Genomic DNA, 23,264 nt, shown 5'->3' with positions numbered 1-23,264 from the left:
CTTTTTAGAAGGCTGGTTCCTGTGAGTGAGCAGGGTCACATGCTGAAGTAGAGCAAGCTGATTGGCTGGGACTCACATTGGGCCTCTGGTTGGCTGCTAGCTCGTAGTACTTCTCAGCGGCGCTGTTGAATCCGGCTTGCCTGTAAAGCAGGAAGAGCAGGATGTTACTGACCCCAGAATGAGCCCTCAGCAGAAACACACCTTAGCAGTGCTTCCTGGACTACTGTCCACAGACTTACACACAGACAGAACTACAGAGCTACAGAGCTACAGAGGATACAGAGCTACTGAGCTACAGAATTACAGAGCTACTGAGCTGCAGAGCTACAGAGCTACAGCATTACAGAGCTAAAGAATTACAGACCTACAGAACTACAGAGGATACAGAGCTACAGCTACAGAGCTACAGAACCATAGAGCTACAGACCTACAGAACTACAGAGCTACAGACCTACAGAGCTACAGAACTGCAGAGGCTACACTGAGATACAAACCCTTAGTCAGCTGAGAAGATACTCAGCACCTGGTCATGTCTATGGGTCACATGTTAAAGCAGTCATTGCATGCACCTGAGCATGTGGGCAGAGTTAAACAGACCTGAGCATGTGGGCAGAGTTAAACAGACCTGAGCATGTGGGCAGAGTTAAACAGACCTGAGCATGTGGGCAGAGTTAAACAGACCTGAGCATGTGGGCAGAGTTAAACAGACCTGAGCATGTGGGCGGAGTTAAACAGACCTGAGCATGTGGGCGAAGTTAAACAGACCTGAGCATGTGGGCAGAGTTAAACAGACCTGAGCATGTGGGCAGAGTTAAACAGACCTGAGCATGTGGGCGGAGTTAAACACCACGTCAAACTGGCCAATCTCCAGTTGTGCAGCCCTCTCAGCCATCTTAGCTGCCTCCACCAAATGGGACTCTTCCATCAAGAACTGCCCTGAGAGAGAGGGAAGGAGAGAAAAGAGAGAGAGTGACGGGAGGGGAGGGGAGGGGAGAGAGAGGGAAGGGCGGGGGCTGGGTATGGGCGCGAGGTAGGTGTGGGATGTACATTACGCACAACTCCATCTATCGTTACAGGGTATCAAAAGCAAATGTAAATTAAAACAGGTCTGTACACGTTTCCCGAACTGCATGCTTTGGTAAGATGTTCATATTTGCATTGTTCAACCCAGATGACCTGAATACCTGTGAGGTGAACTAAACAGCGTGGGGGGGGGGGGGGGTTTGGGTGCTCCAGCTGAAAGGCCGCAGGTCTCTCCTGCTTTTGCCACGTTAGCAGACTGTGGAAACACTGACTGCACATGGAGGAGAGCAACAGAAGCGCACTCACCATAATGCATGTAAGTACTTCCTTTTCCGGGGTCCAGATCAATGGCCTTCAGAAAATACCGCTCAGCTTCTAGTTTACGTCCCTAGTGATGGAGAGCTTTTATTAATAGAGATGAAGAGCTTTTATTAACAGAGAGGAATGAGCATTTATTAATAAAGGGTACACATTGCAACAATCCATTAATTTCTCCTTCATAAAAGGGATTTCCTGTGGCAACACAACAGGGCACAAGCAGCTTCAACAAATCAATAACAAGGACAACAGCGTGCATCCCAGAGAACCAGAACACATTCAAAAACCCTGATATATTTAAGCTGACCGGGTCTGTCAACAAAATATTTTAGATCAGATTTCATGTGTCCACCGACAGAGAGTGCCTCGCTGCTAGACCATCAAATGAATCATGAATTCTTCTGTTAATCATAAATCAGCAGTTTGAATAATAAAACCTCTCACTCACTGCAAGCAAACTTTAATAATCTCAAAGATTTAAATTGAAATAAATGCCTGTTAAGTCACTATCTATCGCCGAATTGGGTAACAATAGTGATTGAGCCTATTATTATATTAATTTATGATTATGTACTGGGTGTCTGTGGCGACATTCCTGGGAAAAATCACAGGCAGCGCACAGTTAGTGACGTGTTTTCCATCACCCAGCAGTGGTTGGTCCGCCAGAGAGGGTAGGCAGAGCTAATGCAACAGGCTCACTCTTCAACTCACTTGTGTGTGTGGCGTACTGTTTTTTTCTGGTCTCTGCTAGCGTTGCGACTGCGAGTAAACGGTTACTATGGCCGAACATTACATTTACATTACATTATAGGCATTTAGCAGACGCTCTTATCCAGAGCGACGTACAACAAGTGCATAGGTTTCATGATGTAGAGGCGCAAAAGAAACACTAGAGTAAAGTAAGGATCGTAGTGCCAGAAGTGACCACATCGATCAGGACTCCAACCCTGTAGAGTAAGCTTGTTCAGCGAGCAAGAATCCTACCAAGTACAAACTAGCACTGGAATCACACCTAATCATACAAAAACAATCCTGCCAGATACACTAACATAACAAACAAACAAAAGATTGATGAGGCGGACTTCATTTCCGCCTATGCCTCCCTCCTATCCCTGCAGTTCCTTGCCCTCACAGAGACCTGGATCAATCCAGACAACTCTGCCACTCTTGCTGCCCTCTCGTCCTCCTACTCCTTCTCCCACACCCCCCGGCGATCTGGCCGTGGTGGTGGTACTGGTCTACTGATCTCCCCCACTTGGAAATTCTCTGTTCTCCCCCTCCCTGACCTGTCTATATCCACTTTTGAATTCCATCCTGTCTCTATCACCTACCCTACTAACCTCTATATTGTTGTTATTTATCGTCCCCTGGGGCCCCTGGGAAGCTTCCTGGATGAACTAGACACCTTGCTCAGCGCCTTCCCTGAGGACGGCACCCCGCTGATCCTCCTGGGAGATTTTAACTTCCACCTAGAGGCCTCCCAGTCTGCTGCCTTCCTACCACTACTCCACTCCTTCGACCTCTCCCTACAACACTCTCCCCCAACCCACAAAGCAGGCAACCTCCTAGACCAGATCTTCCTGAGGAACGGCTCCAGCTCCAATCTCACGGTTACCCCCCCTGCATACGTCTGACCATCACTTCATCGCCTTCTCCCTCCCCCTCGCTCCCCATCCTCCCTCTCCCCCTCCCACCCCCACTGTCACTGTCTGCCATAACCTCCGCTCCCTCTCACCCTCTTCTCTCGCTCCCAGAGTGACTGCTTCCCTCCCCCCTCTTCAATCATTTTCCAAGCTCCCCACTAACTCTGCATCCTCCACCCTAACTTCATCTCTCTCCTCAGCACTCGACTCCCTATATCCTCTTGTCCCTAGGCCAGCATGCTCATCCTCTCCTAGTCCATGGATGTCTGACATCCTACGCACCTCCAGGGCCAGCCTCCGCGCTGCTGAGAGGAAGTGGGGCAAATCCAGGGACCCATCTGACCTTTCAGTCTCTCCTGACAGAGTTTTCATCTGCTGTCACTGCCACCAAGGCAAAATTCTATCAAACTAAAATTCATAACTCCATTTCTAACCCTCATCAACTGTTCTCTATTTTCTCCTCTCTCCTCAGCATGCCACTTCCTCCACCCCAGTCTTCCTTCACTGCAGATGACTTTGCAGCATTCTTTGACGAAAAGATCGCAGACATCCGCAGCTCCTTTGCCCCCTCCGCGCCGTTTCTCCAAATTTTCTCTCCTCACAGACTCTGAAGTTTCCCAGCTCCTGCTCGCCCACCGCCCTGCCACCTGCGCCTTCGACCCTATCCCCTCATCTCTCCTCCAGGCAATCACACCAGACATCCTCCCATTTGTCACCTCCCTCGTGAACTCCTCCCTATCTTCTGGATGTTTCCCCTCATCCTTCAAGAGGGCCCACATCACCCTGCTGCTGAAGAAGCCCACACTAGATCCTTCAGTCATTCAGAACTACCGCCCGGTATCTCTCCTCCCTTTTCTATCCAAAACACTTGAACGTGCTGCATCTAACCAACTCTCTGCTTTCTTCTCTCAGAAAAACCTGCTTGACCCCCACCAGTCTGGCTTCAGGCCTGGCCACTTGACAGAGACTGCACTTCTCTCGGTCAGTGAGTCACTCCATGCCGCACGAGCAGCCTCCCTCTCCTCTGTCCTGATTCTTCTAGACCTCTCCGCTGCATTCGACACTGTGGAGCACTCCATCCTCCTGTCCTCCCTGGCAGCAACAGGGATCTGCGGCACAGTCCTTGACTGGATTGAGTCTTACCTCTCCGACTGTTCCTTCCAGGCTGCCTGGGTGGGTAAGGTATCACACCACCCCGTCCCCTCGCCACCGGAGTTCCCTAGGGCTCAGTCCTCGGTCCCCTTCTCTTCTCCTTATACACCAGATCCCTTGGCCCTGTAATCTCTGCCTATGGCTTGTCCTATCACTGCTCTGCCGACGACAACTCTTTCTCTCCTTCTCCCCATCGGACACACAGGTCCCTGCCCGCATCTCCGCCTGCCTGAGGGACATCCAGAGCTGGATGGACAATCACCACCTGAAGCTCAACCCGGGAAAGACAAAGCTAATCTTCATTCCTGCTCTAACCTCTCCCCTCCTCGATTTTTCCATTTCCCTAGGGGACACCTTAGTGACATCACCCTGTGCCAAGAATCTCGGAGTGGTGACGGACAACAGGTTGTCCCTCTCCAAGAACATTGCAGCAGTAAGCCGGGCATGCAGATTTTTCCTGTATAACATCCGGAGAATCCGCCCCTCTCTCACCACCTACTCAACCCAGCTCCTGGTCCAAGCAATGGTACTATCCCGCCTGGACTACTGCAACTCTCTTCTGGCTGGACTACCGGCATCTGCCATCAGACCCCTGCAACTCATTCAGAATGTTGCAGCTCGTCTGGTCTTCAACCTCCCCAGCCACTCCCACGTCACTCCCCTGCTCACTACCCTCCACTGGCTGCCTGTTATAGCTCGCATCAAATTTAAAACATTGGTCCTAGCATACCAGGCAGTCAAGGGATCAGCCCCAGCATACATCCACAAGATATTCAAACCCTACATGCCAGCCAGACCCCTCCGTTCTGCTACCTCAGGACGCCTGGCACCTCCCCCTCTTCGCACCTGCGCTTCCCGAACACGTCTCCTGTCTGTTCTGGCCCCACGATGGTGGAATGACCTCCCCGTGGAGGTCAGAACAACTGAGACACTGACCCACTTCAAGCGACGACTGAAGACTCACCTCTTCAGGCTGCACCTCTCCCCATCCCTCCCTACCTCCCTGTAGTCTCTAACTGACTATGTCATCTTAGGGTTGTAGCTAGGTAAGCTGTTTATCTTAGTTGACTTCGTTATTGCACTTATGTCTACTCAACTATTGCTTGTTTTATTTGCTTTGACTGCTTTGTTGCTGTTTTTGTTGTGTTAATCAGATGAACCTACAGGGTCCAAGTTAAACTACGCGGTCGTTCCCTGCACTTGGAACTGTACTTCCCTCTAGGGATTTCAACACACTTGTTCCTGGTTTTGGTTATACACTTTGTTGTATGTCGCTCTGGATAAGAGCGTCTGCCAAATGCCTGTAATGTAATGTAATTTGGGTCCTTCTGCCTTGAGGGCTCCCGGGATGAGGAAGAGGAAGACTAACCCTGATGGCCAGGAGCTTTGCGTAGGTCAGGTGGGCGGGGATGTGGTCCGGTTTGGCTCTCAGGGACTCCTGGTACCAGTGCTCAGCCAACTGCAGCCTGTTCAGTCCCATGTAGGCCTCTCCTGCCAATCGATTGAACCGATTTTACAGCAAATGAAGAGTTACACAGAAGTGCAGACCCATCTATCTGCAGCAAATTTGTCTGAGAACAATGTGAGGCAGGTGAGTTGTAGTCTTCTGTTCAGCAGTCTTCCCCACTTTGAGAAATGTCTGCATTTACATGCCAACATCAGAGCAAAAGGTGATAATAGGGCGACATAGCTCAGGAGGTAAGAGCGGTTGTCTGGTAGTCGGAGGGTTGCCGGTTCGATCCCCCGCCCTGAGCAAGACACCTAACCCCTAATTGCCCTCAACAAGCTGATTGGTAACTTTCATGGCAGGCTTTCACCGTTGGTGTGTGAGTGTGTGTGTGAATCGGTGAATGAGAGGCATCAATTGTAAAGCGCTTTGGATAAAAGCACTATATAAATGCAGTCCATTTATCATTTACCATAATGACAGACTAACGCAGCCCAGACTCACCCATCATGTTGTAGAGACTCTGAGGGGCGAACTGGTGGGGCATTTTCTGCACTGCCTCTTTGAAGACAGCGATGGCCTCCTGTGTGCACAGAACAAGCACAATGGAAAAGACGAGAGACACAGATATTAAACTCACTCTGGGAAATCGGCCAATCAGAGAGCCTGACATTAGCACATGGCACAGTTACCTTCAATCAATCCCTGCCCCAAAGACTCCTCCACAAACCAGCTCTGTATCTCAGACCAGCTCTGTGCCCTGTATCTTACACCAGCTCTGTGCCCTGTATCTCAGACCAGCTCTGTGCCCTGTATCTCACACCAGGTCTGTGCCCTGTATCTCACACCAGCTCTGTGCTCTGTGCCCTGTATCTCAGACCAGCTCTGTGCCCAGTATCTCACACCAGCTCTGTGCCCTGTATTTTACACCAGCTCTACCCACCTCCTGGTGGCCCAGTCCTACCCACCTCCTGGTGGCTCAGTCCTACCCACCTCCTGGTGGCCCAGTCCTACCCACCTCCTGGTGGCCCAGTCCTACCCACCTCCTGGTGGTCCAGCTCTACCCACCTCCTGGTGGTCCAGCTCTACCCACCTCCTGGTGGCCCAGCTCTACTCACCTCCTGATGGCTCTGCTCTACCCACCTCCTGATGGCCCAGCTCTACCCACCTCCTGATGGCCCAGCTCTACCCACCTCCTGATGGCCCAGCTCTACCCACCTCCCAGTGACCTAGCTCTACCCACCTCCAGATGGCTCTGCTCTACCCACCTCCTGGTGGCCCTGCTCGTGCAGCAGTTTTCCCAGGTTGTAGAGGCAGCTGGTCACAGAGCTCCTGTGGGCGTGGGGGTCCCTCAGGTTTTCATCAGGAATGTTGGCGCAGATGAGGAAGGTGCGCTTGGCCTCGTCCAGGTGGCCCTGATTCATCAGGATGATCCCTGTGTTCAGGTACGCAGCTGCAGGGAGAGGAGAAGGATTCACTCAACATCAACTCATACTGCCGGAACACGCATACACAGTCTGTATCAGACAGCTTTCTCAATTCACATTCAACAGTAATATTTCAAATCGGGAGCCTGGAGTTAGCACACAGCCAGTCCTGTCTTTAAACCCATATTTTACGCTGGAGTTAGTACTAAGTCAGTCCTGTCATTAAGACTGAGCCAGGATGCATCAGTGGTACTTACAGGCCAGTGTGGGTCTGCTCCCGATGGCCAGTGTGTAGTACTGCAGTGCCTCCGAGAACTGCTGTCTTTCCTGTAGCAGCAGACCCCTGCAAAATGGGGGGTGGGAGGGAGGGGGCAGAAGGAGACTCAGTCAGAGCCATGGAGGTCCCCCCTCATTTGAGTGACAGATGGCCAGATGAAGGGACACAATGCAGCGAACGTGCTCAAATCAAACATCGCCGACTCTAAGGTTTACCTGTCATGGTTAATGCCATGAAAGCAGGATTGCTCAGAGAGGAAGGCTGACCTGCAGGAGCTGGAGCATGGGGGGGGTGGGGGGGCACACATGCTCACAGGTTGTAAAGCATGGGGGTGTGGGGGGGCACACATACTCACAGGTTGTACAGCATGTCGGCCATGTTGCTGCGGTAGTACAGTGCGTTCCTGTAGGCCCTCTCTGCCTCCGCCATCTTGCCCTGGTCCTTCAGGACATTTCCCAGGTTGCCCCACGCTGGGCCACATGCAGAGTTAATCAGCATGTTTTACTAACGCTGCACTAACGCTGCCACTCTCAGTTTCTCATCCACAAATTAAAGCACACATGCTGTAATAAATATATTAATACAGAATGCATGAGACAGCTAAAGAAATACTGAAAGTGGGTCACTGGGTTAGAATAGAAGTTCTGGTGGTCAATGTGGATTCATGGTGTTTATGATGGAGTTGTGGAAGTTATGCTGAAGTTATCAGGTTAATGATGGAGTTAAGATGGTTATGATGGATTTATGTGGGTTATGAAGGCGCTACAGGGGTTATTTTGCAGGTATGGGGGTTATGATGGATCTATTAGGGTTATGATGGATTTATGTGGGTTAGGAAGGCGCTACAGGGGTTATTTTGCAGGTATGGGGGTTATGATGGATCTATTAGGGTTATGATGGATTTATGTGGGTTATGATAGCGCTACGGGGGTTATTATGCAGGTATGGGGGTTATGATGGATCTATTAGGGTTATGATGGATTTATGTGGGTTATGAGCGCTACGGGGGTTATTATGCAGGTATGGGGGTTATGATGGATCTATTAGGGTTATGATGGATTTATGTGGGTTATGAGCGCTACGGGGGTTATTATGCAGGTATGGGGGTTATGATGGATCTATTAGGGTTATGATGGATTTATGTGGGTTATGAAGGCGCTACAGGGTTTATTATGCCGGTATGGGGGTTAAGATGGATCTATTAGGGTTATGATGGATTTATGTGGGTTATGATAGCGCTGTGGGGTTTATTATGCAGGTATGGGGGGTTATGATGGATCTATTAGGGTTATGATGGATTTATGTGGGTTATGATGGCGCTGTGGGGTTTATTATGCAGGTATGGGGGTTATGATAGATCTATTAGGGTTATGATGGATTTATGTGGGTTATGAGCGCTACGGGGGCTATTATGCAGGTATGGGGGTTATATATTGAGTCATTGGGGGACTCAGCAGCTACGCGGAAGGCAGTGGGAGGATTACCTTTGGCAGGGTTGACAGCGATCCCCGACCTGTAGAGCGCCTCCTCACTGTGCCAGTCTTGGTTCCGGAGGACAGTCTTGGCCCCGAACAGGAAGAGCAGAGCGGAGGTGCAGCAGAGCAGGGCGGAGCGGGCGGCCAGGGTGCCAAGGCGGGCACACAGAGAGCGCAGCCCCAGGGCCAGCAGCAGGCAGAAGCCCATGCTGGGGAGGTACAGCACCCGCTCTGCCATCACAAAGCCCACGTAGAACAGCAGGTTAGAGGCGGGCAGGAAGGGCAGCACCAGCAGTGCCAGGGAGAACGCCACCACGCCCTCCGCGCTGGGCCGGGCAGTCCTGCCCGCTGCCCCTGCCGGGCACCAGTGGGCCTTGCTGGCTTCGTCTCTAGGCTCCGGGTGGCAGCTGTGCCCCTTGGAGCTGGGTTTCCCGTCGACGATGTGGGTGTTGCCGTTGGTGATGCATGCGTTGCTGTCAGCTATGTGGGTGTTGCCGTTAGCTATGTGGCCTTCGGTGACGAGGGTGCTGCCATTGGCATCTTGGCAGAACTGAACCGGACTGCGCAGGCCAAAGTGGGCCAGAAGCAGCAGCCCAGCACAGAAGGCAGCTGTGTGCAAGTTCCTCCAATCAGAGAGCGTGTTCAGGAGCGGCAGGGCGTCCATGGACCAATCAAAGCTCAGCGTGCTGGGACACAGGAGCAGCCACAGGTTGGCGGCGGGCAGGTACAGGAAGGTGAGCGTCCGGGTGAGGAGGCTTGGCGAGTCTGCCGCCGGGTTGTCAGAACTGGAGAAGCTGGGCGGTTTGTTCCCCATCCAGTACAGCCGAAGCGCCAGGAGAACAGTGCCCCAAGTGGCCAACAAGCTCAAACTCAGCATGACCCTGCAGCTCCTCCCCTGCAACAGAACCCACCATCAGACCCTGCTCACAAATTCACTTCTCGCATAAAGATCCCTGCAAAGCCACTGTGTTTGTGTTTGTGTGTGTGCATCTGCATGTGTGTGTGTGTGTGTGCAATTACGCATGTTATCTATTCGTTTGATATGCGGTTTGTTGTGACAGTTGACTGATCCTCAGTAGTTTGAGTGTGTTACTAACCTGTTTGCTGAGTGTCAGTTGACTGGTCCTCAGTAGTTTGAGTGTGTTACTAACCTCGCGCAGCAGGTGGATGAGCGGTCGGAGGCGGAGCCTGTGGCAGATGAAGAAGTCGTAGGCGGTGGCCACACCCAGCACAGTCATGCCCTGCTCCTTCCACAGCATGCTGCAGGCAGCCAGCAACAGGCTGGCCAGGAGCCATGCCCAGCAGCGGGCGGGACTGGGGCCGGGGGCGGGGGCGGGGCTGGTGGAGGGGCCAGGCCTGAAGGCACAGTGCCGCGCATAGCACAGCAGAGACAGCAGGAAGAAGAGCCCCGCCCCCAGGTCGGCCCGCCCCACCACGCCCGCCACCGCCTCAGTGTGCACGGGGTGCGAGGCGAAGAGCAGCCCGGCGGCCAGCGCCCAGCGCCCGCCCCCCAGGAGCAGGCGGGACAGGCGGGCGAACAGCCCGGTCACGCCCGCGTGCAGGCTCACGTTGACCAGGTGGTACCCCCAGGGCTCCAGCCCGCCCAGCGCGTGGTTCAGCCGAAAGGACAGCGTGCACAGCGGCCGGTACGACTTGTGGCTGCCGCTGTGCGTCAGCAGCGTGCCCCAGAAGTCGTCGTAGAAGATGTTGATCCAGGGGGTCTCCGGGAGCAGGTCCTGGTTGGATCTGATGGCACGACTGCAGCAGAGAGCAGAAAGCACAGGAAGTGAGGACAGGGCAAGGCAGAGTCACAGAGAGAGCGGGGAAAACATAGGTAGTAAGGACAAGGCAAGGCAGAGTCACAGACAAATAAAACCGGGAGAGATGATGTAATTAATAACCAAGCCAAACAACCAAAAGTGAAGTAAAACTCTCAACCATGTAAATTTTAGGCCGTTTCACCCAGTCCTATTTGACGAAAAACATAACCAGAAAAATGAACCAAATGTAAGAGAAGGCGTACAGCACACACACAGGGAGGGCAGCACACACACAGGACAGCAGGCACCTCCCTTGGCCAAATTTCTTTCAGAAAGAAAAAAAGGCACTAATGCAAGTACACATACACATAAACAACAGGATAGACAGCAGCCTATGCCAAAGTGTCATATTTTAGCAGTAAAGACATTTTTTACTTTCTAACACCTTATTCTATTTAATGCAACACGGGGGACCTGCAAAACAAACTTTTCTTCTATTTAATTGTTGATACATGACGTTACCCAATTTGCTCAGTTTTTGTTTTTGCTTTTTTTATTGTGAAATTACTCTCATTTGTAGTACTGGGGAAGAACAAAGGCCTTTTTGTTTCTCAGTCAGCACTAAAAATTAACTGAGAAAGGGCAGGAGGGAAAAAGATCATGAGAGAGAGCAAAAGAGAGAGAGAATTGTGTGTGGTCCATTATCACACCCCACTGAACAGAGCCAACACTACCCCTCACCCTGCCCCACCTCAACAAAAGCCCCTGTCCCATTTAGGGAAGGTGTGTTAAGCCGCGTTTCCACCGCAGGAACTATACCCCGGAACTAGGAACCTTTTGAGGAACTCAGTGCGTTTCCACCGCAGGAACTAGGGTCTAAATTTAGTTCTGGGGGCTTTGTTTTACCCCCCAAAACGTTCCTGCTCGGGGGGTAGTACTTTCCGAAAGTACAGGAACCTTTTGGGTGGAGCTTTCAGCGCTGAACATTTCTGATTGGTCGAGTACTCGTAGCATTTGTGTTGTATTTATTTTCCGCCATTACCCGCCATGTTTGAAAATATGCAGCGGCAAACCAATTTATTTTCATAATAACTTCAAATCAAACTTGTATGTTATGCGGCGCAGTAGCCTACTTTTGGTTATAGCCTGTCAACGTCTTGGAATTATAACGTGTGCTCTTCTGTTCTTTTCTTGCTTTAGTATTCGTTTTATAAAATGCTAAGCATTCGTGCTGGGACAGCATATTACGTAGGCTACCAAAACATTCAAACGGATTAATTCGGTTGCTGAATATTTTCTTCCGGATTTTCTTTGTTAGCCCGTTGTAATTGACTCAAAACGTTTGATACAGTTATGTGAGGTATGCGGTAGTTCTGCATAATTAACATTGGTGATACAGTACAAGCAAACTGGAAATCACCTTCCGCACTTTTTATCCGGGTAAAATAACAGGTTAATTCTAGTAATCTTCCCTTTAGCTTTTTCAGACTGCCGTAATTTTACTCAATTTTACTGCCATTTTTCAATTCCACGAAAAGACCAGGAAGACTATGGACTCATTTATGGTGCATGGTTCGCATCTGGAGGGCACACTTCGCTGCTCGGCTAGCAGTAACTTCGAAGGAAAGCAAACGGTGGCTGTACCACTGCTAATTTACATTTTCACGCAAGTCCGAGTTTTCGTTCTATTCTTGTCATTTTGCGATTAGCCTATATGGAATTGACGACGAGAAAGTAATAAAACAGCAAATTGTTTACAACGTGTGCATGTTTTCTGCTGTTAATGAATGTGTTTGAGAGGATATATGAAAATCAATAAATACAAAAGTAACCATATTGTTGGTAACCCGTTGTATATAAGTGGAATAAACCCCTCCGGGCTGTCCCGGTTATTAGAAAATAATGTAGGCTACTTCGGTGGTAGTGTGGGGTTACAGAAGAAATCATATGACAGATGGACCGACGACAACGTCAGTGAGCTAATTTGCCTAATCTTCGCGGTACTTTAGACCCCGGTGGAAACGCAGACAACCATTGGCTGAAGGAACCTTTTAGTTCCTGGTAAAGTAGTTCCTGGGACTGAAAGTTCCGGGTAATTTTGGTGGAAACGCGGCTTTAGACCCCTACAGGGGCAGAACCTCCTCCTGCCTGGACTCTTAGAGTGAGGGAGAGATTCTAAAAACCTTTTACTCTTTTAAGCTACACTTGCCAGCTTTTTGGGGGTTCACGTCTGGTTTTTGCCCAGTTAGCCCTTTCCAGTTAGCCTGTAAAGTGTTTTTGTGGCAGTTCACTGTAAAAAGCCCTAAACAAAATAAATACATTTGATTTTTTTGATCTTCCTTCTCAGCCTCTAACTATAAGGACATCATCCAGTAGAGATTTCAGTTCTTTCCACAAACCTTCTGCTTCTGCAGCAAAGCATCACTTTCAAATTCAAGAGTGAGCCCAATACAGAGCAGGAATAAAATGTTCCTGTCAGCAAAGTTTGATGTTAAAGACTGACAAAGCACAGCCGCGTAGCAGAGGGGGTAGCACACACCTGTAAACACACCTGTTCTCAGAGAACAGTGAGAGTGTTAGCAGGAGTCCATGTTCTCCCTTGTGTTGATCTCCCTGCACAGTCTCTTCCTACAGACAAGAATTACCCAGCAGCTGCCACAGAAATGAGACGTGACTCATTTAAGAACAAACCTCTGATTGTAAAACACAGAACCATCCGGAGAGGCCACATTCCACACAAAGAACTGCTGCTCTGCTGCAGCAAGCTCAGTGCTCACTGTCTCTATTAGAGCTCACACCAGCTCACTGCCTCTATTAGAGCTCACGCCAGCTCACTGCCTCTATTAGAGCGCACGCCAGCTCACTGCCTCTATTAGAGCTCACGCCAGCTCACTGCCTCTATTAGAGCTCACGCCAGCTCACTGCCTCTATTAGAGCTCACGCCAGCTCACTGCCTCTATTAGAGCTCACGCCAGCTCACTGCCTCTATTAGAGCTCACGCCAGCTCACTGCCTCTATTAGAGCTCACGCCAGCTCACTGCCTCTATTAGAGCTCACGCCAGCTCACTGCCTCTATTAGAGCTCACGCCAGCTCACTGCCTCTATTAGAGCTCACGCCAGCTCACGGTCTCTATTAGAGCTCACGCCAGCTCACTGCCTCTATTAGAGCTCACGCCAGCTCACTGCCTCTTAGAGCTCACACCAGCTCACTGAAACAGGTGAAAGCAGGTCCAGTCCCACACTATTTACCTTATAGCTTCCTTACTTCCTCAAACTTTTCACTGGCTAAGTTTTAATGCTCCACAAACTCTTAGAGATAAGTTTTACAATCAGAGAGACACAGAAGCTTCAAAATGCAAAAACTGAAATCTGTGTGAACTTGAGATGCCAACATTACAATGGTTTCTCGTCCAATAAAAGCGGAGGAGCTTGTTTCACCAGTGAGGTGTTCCAGAGGGCAGAGCCTGTGCTTTTGCAGAAACACACAGCAGCCTGTGGAACACAGAGGCACACAGCAGCCTGTGGAACACAGGGCTTGAGAACATCCCGAAAAAACACAAACACCCCTGAATGTCCCAGAGTAGCACTTCCACTCTGTCTATTCTCTCGGACCTCTTCCATCCATCTCTTTCCTGAAACACCTTTCTTATGAAATTAGTCGCAAAGTTCAGCAGTGTTCAGATAAACGCAATATAAACAGACAGTATAATTGCAAAGCAGGAAAAACTACTTACAACAGTAACTCTGTAACACAACCCCAAGGGCTCCCCTGCTAAAAATCAAAGTACTTCTTTTCAGCTGCGCAACTACAAACTACTGGCATTTATGACATCTTAAGGACTGTAGACTCAACATTATCCACACAGGCTAATGAGTAACACTGTATAGCACTATACTGTAGGAACAGCAATAATAGGCTATGTGTATAGCACTTTGTGTTTCAGTTCAACTAAACCAGAATGAGAGAAATTTAAACGAAATGAAAATTGCCTACAGCAACAGCACAACGCTGCGCCGGGGCATTGCATAGCCTATAGCCTACTTTCAAGAGAAAGTAACACTTACAGAACTTCTGCAGTCTGTTAAAAATAAGAAACATTTTAAGTATTGATGTTCTACGTTTTATAAACCAAGCTATGGAAAAGTAAAAGGCTTAATTTTATAAGCGCTATGGATGATGTGTCCTCATACCTATAAGATGTTAGTTTCACCCAGACATTTTAATAGAGGAACAGCTTAGCAGCGCACTGACCGGGCCGCGAGTCAGCGCAGAATTCAACCCCCCTGTCCGAAACCAGAACGAATTCCAAACTATAGTCCAGTACTGTTGAGTTCTCTTCATAAATCTTTATTTCAACTGTTCCCGCGAACTAAAAAACTCCGTAATTGTTGCGATACTGGAACGAAAGTCTGGAACTGCCGGTAGCCCAAATTAAGATGTTTTAGTACCTGTCATCGTAGCAGAAACCAGCGCCCAGTGTGTTGACGTACAGGACCAGAGCCACGACACTACAGACCAACTCTGCGATCATCTCGCAAAAATAAAGTTTAAAAAAAAAAAAAAAAAAACTACGGACGAGGATACTGAAATCTGGTCCAGTATAAATGTTATTTCCTCTTCATTGCCTAGGTGTCTGATTAAATAAATCCTAACTGCCCATTTTCGCAGCACGGCGAAAATCTATAATCGGTGTTGAAGCCTCGCTCACCTAACCCATTTGAGTGTGTCGAAACACGCTGATCCGACAAAAATAGGTAAAAATGACTAGAAATCCCAAAGCAGGCGACCGCAATGAGGACGCTCCGCTTTCGGATAATTCTCAGGCATCCTGGCCACTTCATAATCAAAGCAATAGTGCGGCGTGTGGAACACGGGTCCGTGCGCACGCGTACTGTTCCGCGTAATGTTTTTTATATCCACGCTACGCACATGCGCAGCTCTACATTCACCAAAAGCACACGTGCCGAGCATTACCGACGTACACCGCCTTGACAAGTGTCACACAGAACTTCCACAACATCCGAAAACAACAATCTGTTCTCTTGAGAATGCTTTTGTGTGTAGTGTAGAAAGGCTTGTAATACTTGGCTGTTTTTGCATTAATGCATGTTACTTGACAATGGCGATATATTATGAACTCCACTTAATCACGAATTGCTCTTGCTGAATTCATAATTATAGAACATATTCAGGATGTGCAAACAGCCCAAAGCAGAGCTAATGTATTTTCCACATTGCTGCGGTTGCTTTGCCTCGCTTGCCATGGGTCCTGTATGTTTGTAAGGCTTAATGCGCTTTATAAGGTGTCTTCCTGCTCTGGTGAGACTGAGCCACAGCACATTCATTAAACTGGCGGGATGTTGAAAAGATGGACCATAAGACCAGATCGCTCAGTTAACTCATAAAAACACACAGGTGCTTCCATATGAACACTCCCCAGATACCCCATAGCGGAGCAACCACTCATTTAGGCAAGTACAAACGCTTCGACAATTCAGACTCCCACTAATAAGTGCCCGACAATACAAAGGCAAAGGTCTCATGCTAATGATCATGAAGTCATGCTGCTGGCTTCTAAAATGGAGAAATGACATTTCTTCTTTTAAAGATAAGTGACAGGGCATGTAAGGATTTCTGATGCTGACAGGGGAATGGCTCGGTGAGGGGGCGGGTGTCTATTTTAAAACAACTTGCAGATGTTTTCTGCTTCAGCAACATCTCGGCCTGCTTCCCGTGCCCTCTGCCCTCTCCAGTGGCTTACAGGAAGTGGCCACGCCCGTTTACTGGCGCACAGAGTGAAGAGGCACTGGCCAGAGAGTTTGCATTAAGGGGGGGGGGGGGCAAATGACAGGAAATGACACACCAGCAGCACAGAATGAGCTGTTTCCAGCAAACATAGAATAGAGAATAACATCTTGGAGTGCTTAATTTGGGATAGGTGGGTTTCTGGGGATGGGTGTTCCTCAGAAACTACGCACATGCATCATAAACCAAATCCTGATTCCACCCCACACACACACTCCTACTCACTCTTGCTCTCACACACACACGTGTGTGTGCGTACACACACATGCACATGTTAACAGAGCAATTCTGAATAAAATAATAAAATTACACAACAATCATTAATTCTTCCACTCCCATTATTACCACCCCTTATCAGAAACACACTAATTTATAAAGGCGTTTAATGTCTGAAAACTCTTGGATCTATTGAGTTTTCAGTGATGAGAATATTTAATGTGCAGTATTTAGGACTGATACAGATAAAAACAGATTAATGTGCCGCATCACTGCTGAATCCATTAAGAGCCCTCTATGTGTGGGAATTAAACTAATAACAAAACCGAATGGACTAATCCCCAGGAAACTGAAGAGAAACTGGTTTCTTAGGGCAGTAAGGAGAATTTCTGATGTGCTGTCCAGAAGGGCCACATCAGGAGAGAACAGTCGGAATGTGACGAGGGAACAGCAAATTGTCCTTTACAGTCCAGAGTCACAGGATGTGGCAGAGAACTCAAAGATGCGTTTCATGAAATTGTCACGAAATATGACTTGCAGCAAGGTTTCTCCTGATGGTAGCGGACCATAAGGGGGGGAAACAGTAAGGAAACAAGATTTAGGAATGTTTGTTTTTGGAACATTCGCTCGCTCCGTTTAAGGCGAGGGTTCCGTAACATCGCGGTGACATCAGCGGATCAAACAGAGGCACCACGGCTGAAAAAACACGTGTTCTCCTGTAAAACATGGAAAACAAAAAACACTTTCACTCCTACATCTTTCACTCTTATGCCCTGCTGAAGGGAACAGCCCAGTGCCCCTTCCTGTCAGTGACCCAGGGAACTATGGGTAAACATCCCTCTAAGCACCGAGCATCCTGGTCCTGGGGGCAGACCAAGGGGCAGGGCTGGGCATAGGACAGAGCTTTACCTGCTCTTTCAGGTAGCAGAGGCGATCCAGCAGTATCAAGGCCTCTATGCAGGGAGCCAAGGACACCTTCAGCTGTAAAAGAAGGACATGCAGTCACACTGGATGAGTAAAAACTGCAGGCCTTCCATAGCATTACCGTTAGCATTACCGTTAACACAGCGCAGGGAGAAGAAACTTTGTGTTTTATGAATTCCATAAACAGTGAGAAGCGTGGAGCAGAACCATCCCATGTGCTCCCACACACGCTCCCACACACTCCAGCACATGCAGCAGCACACACTACAGCATAACCTTCATTACTTGCGCTCCACAGATCACACCAGTGTGCGAGTGTGTGTTTAAATCCCTTGTATGTCTGTATGTCTGTGTGAGAGTGTGTGTGTGTGTGTGTGTTTGAGTGTGATTAAACCCTGTGTGTGTGTGTGTATACATGTGTGTGTGTGTGTGTGTGTGTGTGTTTGAGTGTGATTAAACCCTGTGTGTGTGTGTGTGTATACATGTCTGTGTGTGTGTGTGTGTGTGTGTGTGTGTGTATGTGTGTGTGTGTGTGTGTGTGTTTGAGTGTGATTAAACCCTGTGTGTGTGTGTGTGTATACATGTCTGTGTGTGTGTGTGTGTGTGTGTGTGTATGTGTGTGTGTGATTAAACCCCTTGTGTGTGTGACTAACCCCTTAAGTGTGTAAGTAACCTGTGTGCGTGCGCATGTACTCGCTCCTGCAGCTCACCCACCATGTTGAAGGCTTGCATCTCCTGCTTCCTGGGGCTGTACTTCTCATGGTAGCCCTGGATGAGGCAGTCAGAGATCTGGAAAGGAGCCACAGCAGTTTGGCTGTGTTAGTGCAGTAGGGGAGTAAACTCAGGACTACACAAGCTCTCGAACTTTAGGTTTTCCCTTCATAAAGAGCCCCTGTGTGCTAAACCCCAGGCCGCTGACCTTTGACCCGTCCAGGCCCAGTTTCCTCAGGGCTCGTCTGACGTAGTCCACGAAGGAGGCGGATTTGGAGTAGACGTTCCCATTACATTACATTACATTACAGGCATTTGGCAGACGCTCTTATCCAGAGCGACGTACAACAAAGTGTATAACCATAACCAGGAACAAGTATGACGAAACCCCTAGAGAGAAGTACCGGTCCAAGTACAGGGAACAACCGCATAGTTCAACTTGGACCCTGAAGGTTAAACTGATTAACACTAACACAACGAGAACGGCAACAACGCAATCTATGGAAAAAATACAAGCAGTAGTTAAGACGGTTAATGCACCCGAGTCACCTACGAAACAGCTGCCTAGTTACAACCCTAAGTTTAGTCATTTACAGGGGGGTAGGGAGGGATGGGGAGAGGTGCAGCCTGAAGAGGTGAGTCTTCAGTCGTCGTTTGAAATGGGTCAGTGTCTCAGCTGTTCTGACCTCCACAGGGAGGTCATTCCACCATCGTGGGGCCAGAACAGACAGGAGACGTGTTCTGGAAGTGCAGGTGCGAAGAGGGGGAGGTGCTAGGCGTCCTGAGGTAGCAGAATGGAGGGATCTGGCTGGCATGTAGGGTTTGAATATCTTGTGGAGGTATGCCCCCCGTGCTCAGGCAGGAGGGGGGTGAAGGCCATACAGCCTCTTAATACGCTGAATAGACACACATGCTCATGTATTTTCTCTGATGATGCAGCCTCATTTCCTGTGTGAAAAGAAGGTTAGGGCTAGGGCTAGGGCATAGAATATTACAATGGCTCCCCCCATCACAGTACATGGACTGCGTGGTTGGTCGGGGGAGACCAAGGGCATGCACGGGCCTACGCCTGTCGAGCACAACTCTCAATCTTGGCTAATCCGGGATGAAGGTTTGCGAATTTAATGGGAGTATGTTCTGGTGAGAAAGAGAGGAGTCTTTCACCGCGGGATTGCGCTGGCTACTTTCCATTGTCCTAGGACAATACACTCGACCAGTCCACCTCCATTCTGCCATGTACACAATTTTATGTTTTAACAAGAGGGTGATTTTGGTGAGCACAATAGGAATCATGAGCCGCGAGATTGCGTCAGCCACGTTCCAGATGTCCAAATAGTTCCCCCAACGAATGCACGAGCTGGCAAAAGACCGATCGGCCGAACGAGTGGCCGGGCGATTGCATTCGCCGTTTACTCTGCCCATGTTCATCCTCCCGTTAAATGGTTAATTAAACCATGATATTTAACGAAGTATTTATTAATAATTTAGCAAATTAATATAAATTGTTTACAGAATCTATTTTCACCCGCTCGCTCTCCAACTACTTAAACGGACGAGCAATTGGACGGATGAATGGCCGAGCATGCGACCAGACAAACCGACTCAAGACACGAACTGACAAACGAACGGACGAACGGACGATCAAACACCCGACTGGACACTACACTCCACCAGTCAACCTCTATGCTACCATGTATACAATTTTATGACTCCGTTAAATATTATAGTTTGATTAACCATGTAACGGGAGGATGAACATGGGGAGAGTAAACACAGAATGAGCCGTGAGACTGCGCTGGTCATTCTCAATGCCTGACTGGGCATTATACTCACCCGTTCAACCTCCATACTACAGTCTATGGAGTTGGAGGGCGAGCGGGCAGGGGGTTTGTTCCATGTTAACTTTTCAAAACGGTTTATTAACATTAAATTATTGGTTTGCTATATTATTTATAAGTTTGTTTATAAAAGACTCTGTTAAATTCTATGGTTTAATTAACCTTTTAACGGGAGGATGAACATGGGCCGAGTAAACAGAATGATTACCGAGAGATTGCGCTGGTCATTCTCAATGCCTGACTGGGCATTGTACTCACATGTTCAATCTCCATACTACAGTCTAAGTAGTTGGAAGGTGAATGGGTGGGGTTTTTTTAATACAAATTTTCAAACAGATTTTGTAAACGTTTATTATGATTGAGTTACTTGTTTGCTAGATTGCTCAGTAGAGGCGTTAGCGTTAGCCCCCGTCCCAGGCTGCAGGTAGAGCCGCCCCCCGCTGCGGTCAAACTGCAGCCGCAGACCAAAGCTTGTCTTCAGCAGCGTGAACACGGTGCTCAGCCTGCGCACCTCCACCGTGTCTGTCAAACGCCACAAACACAACTGCTAAAAACTGCTATCTACACCCATAGCACATTTAAAACAGGAAGATTATATAATAACAAACATATATAAAGATATTACACAGAGAGGCTGTACGGAGAACCTGTGGGCCTCTCAGATCAGAGCCTAAGAGCTCTAAATCTGGCTCTGCTTTATTCTGAGCAGGCTCTCCGGCCCTGCTGCTGCAGAGCCACAGGGCTTGCTGGGTCTTCACATGAGGAGCAGCATGGGGTTCAGACCCCCCGGGATGGGACAGGGCCTGGATTGGGACAGGGCTGGGCGTACCTTCGCTGTAGGGCAGGTTGGCGGCCTGGTTGATGCCGATCAGGACCTCCCCCTCCCTGGTGAGCGTCACTTGCTGACTGACGTCCTCTTCCACCACCAGCGTGACTGAGTGCATGCAGGCATACTCCTGACCCTGCAGGAACAAGAGCAACCACTGACACTGCTCTGCCATTGGCTCTTCACCTACTCTCCGTGGGCAGGGCGGGGCTCTGGGGTAGGGCTTTACCTCTCCGCAGGGAACATACTGCAGTGTCAGCGTGAAGCGACTACTCCCCCGGCTCTTCGCCAAAACGTACTGGCAGGCGCCACTGTGCAGGAACATCCGCCCGTCAAATGTGCTCACATGGGATGCGTCGGTCACTGAGCACTCCGCTGAAACACACAGTCCGTATGACACCCCCCGAGCCGCCACTCACTCTGTGTGACACACCCCCCGAGCCGCCACTCACTCTGTGACACCCCCCCGAGCCGCCACTCACTCTGTGTGACACCCCCCCGAGCCGCCACTCACTCTGTGTGACACCCCCCGAGCCGCCACTCACTCTGTGTGACACCCCCCGAGCCGCCACTCACTCTGTGTGACACCCCCCGAGCCGCCACTCACTCTGTGTGACACACCCCCTGAGCCGCCACTCACTCTGTGTGACACACCCCCTGAGCCGCCACTCACTCTGTGTGACACCCCCCGAGCCGCCACTCACTCTGTGTGACACCCCCCCCGAGCCGCCACTCACTCTGTGTGACACACCCCCTGAGCCGCCACTCACTCTGTGTGACACCCCCCGAGCCGCCACTCACTCTGTGTGACACCCCCCCGAGCCGCCACTCACTCTGTGTGACACACCCCGAGCTGCCACTCACTCTGTGTGACACACCCCGAGCTGCCACTCACTCTGTGTGACACCCTCCGAGCTGCTACTCACTCTGTGTGACACACCCCCCGAGCCGCCACTCACTCTGTGTGACACACCCCCCGAGCCGCCACTCACTCTGTGTGACACACCCCCCGAGCCGCCACTCACTCTGTGTGACACACCCCCCGAGCCGCCACTCACTCTGTGTGACACACCCCCTGAGCCGCCACTCACTCTGTGTGACACACCCCCCGAGCCGCCACTCACTCTGTGACACACCCCCCGAGCCGCCACTCACTCATTCACGTGGGTAAAAGATTGGATTACCTGTGCAGTTGTTTTCTGTGCAGTTCCATATTCCTCCCATGCAGACACTAAACAGTAAATCATAACATAAATACATATAAAATACATCACATACGGATGGAACATCAAGGACCACGATGGAAATAAGTCCAGGATTTTTTTGGGTGTTATCCTTGACAATTTCTTCACATGCAAGTCTTTTGATACATGTGTTTTAATTTTGTCAAAAACTAAACTAAACTAAACGAAACATACAACATCAAATAGAACATTAATTACACAACAAATACGTCAAATACAACATATGCAACATTGCATGTACGTACGGTAAGTGTAACGGTGTGTCAGTGTGGTTAGTAATGGTAAGTGCACTAATGTGTCGGTGTGGTTGGTAATGGTAAGTGCACTAATGTGTCAGTGTGGCTGGTAATGGTAAGTGCACTAATGTGTCAGTATGGCTGGTAATGGTAAGTGCACTAATGTGTCAGTATGGTTGGTAATGGTAAGTGCACTAATGTGTCAGTATGGTTGGTAATGGTAAGTGCACTAATGTGTCAGTATGGCTGGTAATGGTAAGGGCACTAATGTGTCGGTGTGGTAGGTAAATGTATAAAAGTGTATGTAGTGTTTGGTAACGGGACTCACCACACACTGCATCCCTGCTCCAGCACGTGACCCAGAGGGAAGGCAGAGCCATGGTACACACAGGGGCACAGACACTGATACAGCTCCCATTCTGCAGGATCATCCCCGAGACACACACACACGCATGCACACACATACACACACCACCATACACACGCGCACGCGCACCGACCCATACAAACACACCACCATATACACACGCACAAAATTGGTAATGGGTTTAAAATTATCCATCAAAATGCTGAACTGCCCATTTATTAGTTAAAGTAATACATTCACAAGCAGACGCATGCACGCACACGCACACGCACACGCACACGCACACGCACACGCACACGCACACGCACACGCACACGCACACGCACACGCACACGCACACGCACACGCACAGTTTCTCACCATCGGGGCAGTAGCAGCCATCCAGGCAGTGCAGGTTGCTCCCCAGGCATTCCTTCTCAAAGGTGCAGGTGGGAGGACAGCAGCTGATGCAGTCTCTGTGCACGAAGCTCTCCGCACAACCGTCAGCTAGGAAACACTACAGCGCAACTCTCCTCACAACCGTCAGCTAGGAAACACACTACAGCGCAACTCTCCTCACAACCGTCAGCTAGGT

The 23,264-nt window shown here is 49.6% G+C and overlaps 1 protein-coding gene across 14 annotated transcripts in view; it reads right to left on the bottom strand.

Annotated features, from left to right (window-relative positions):
- The window catches only part of LOC118234006 (protein O-mannosyl-transferase TMTC2-like), a 30,767-nt gene extending 15,308 nt beyond the window's left edge, over positions 1 to 15,459 (bottom strand). For 5 of the 14 annotated variants that reach the window (XM_035430238.1, XM_035430239.1, XM_035430241.1 and 2 more), the window contains exons 1-11: positions 14,972 to 15,450; positions 9,914 to 10,520; positions 8,772 to 9,657; positions 7,643 to 7,757; positions 7,268 to 7,353; positions 6,852 to 7,036; positions 6,088 to 6,166; positions 5,506 to 5,627; positions 1,330 to 1,411; positions 822 to 936; positions 77 to 140 (exon numbers count right to left, since the gene is read on the bottom strand). In XM_035430238.1, the coding sequence (XP_035286129.1) occupies positions 77 to 140; positions 822 to 936; positions 1,330 to 1,411; positions 5,506 to 5,627; positions 6,088 to 6,166; positions 6,852 to 7,036; positions 7,268 to 7,353; positions 7,643 to 7,757; positions 8,772 to 9,657; positions 9,914 to 10,520; positions 14,972 to 15,054 (2,424 nt within the window). In that variant the 5' untranslated portion in view covers positions 15,055 to 15,450. Of the gene's footprint in view, positions 1 to 75; positions 141 to 494; positions 937 to 1,329; positions 1,412 to 5,505; positions 5,628 to 6,087; positions 6,167 to 6,826; positions 7,037 to 7,267; positions 7,354 to 7,642; positions 7,758 to 8,771; positions 9,658 to 9,913; positions 10,521 to 13,061; positions 13,118 to 14,971 lie in introns of those variants that run through there. The other 9 variants (XM_035430242.1, XM_035430245.1, XM_035430251.1 and 6 more) reach the window with 9 other exon arrangements.
- Positions 15,460 to 23,264: the final 7,805 nt, after the last annotated feature.

Source organism: Anguilla anguilla, chromosome 8 (genome assembly GCF_013347855.1).
Source record: "Anguilla anguilla isolate fAngAng1 chromosome 8, fAngAng1.pri, whole genome shotgun sequence".
NCBI classification, from domain to species: Eukaryota; Metazoa; Chordata; class Actinopteri; order Anguilliformes; family Anguillidae; genus Anguilla; species Anguilla anguilla.
Note: the sequence above shows the minus strand (reverse complement) of the source record. Positions and strands in the feature narration are given on the sequence as shown.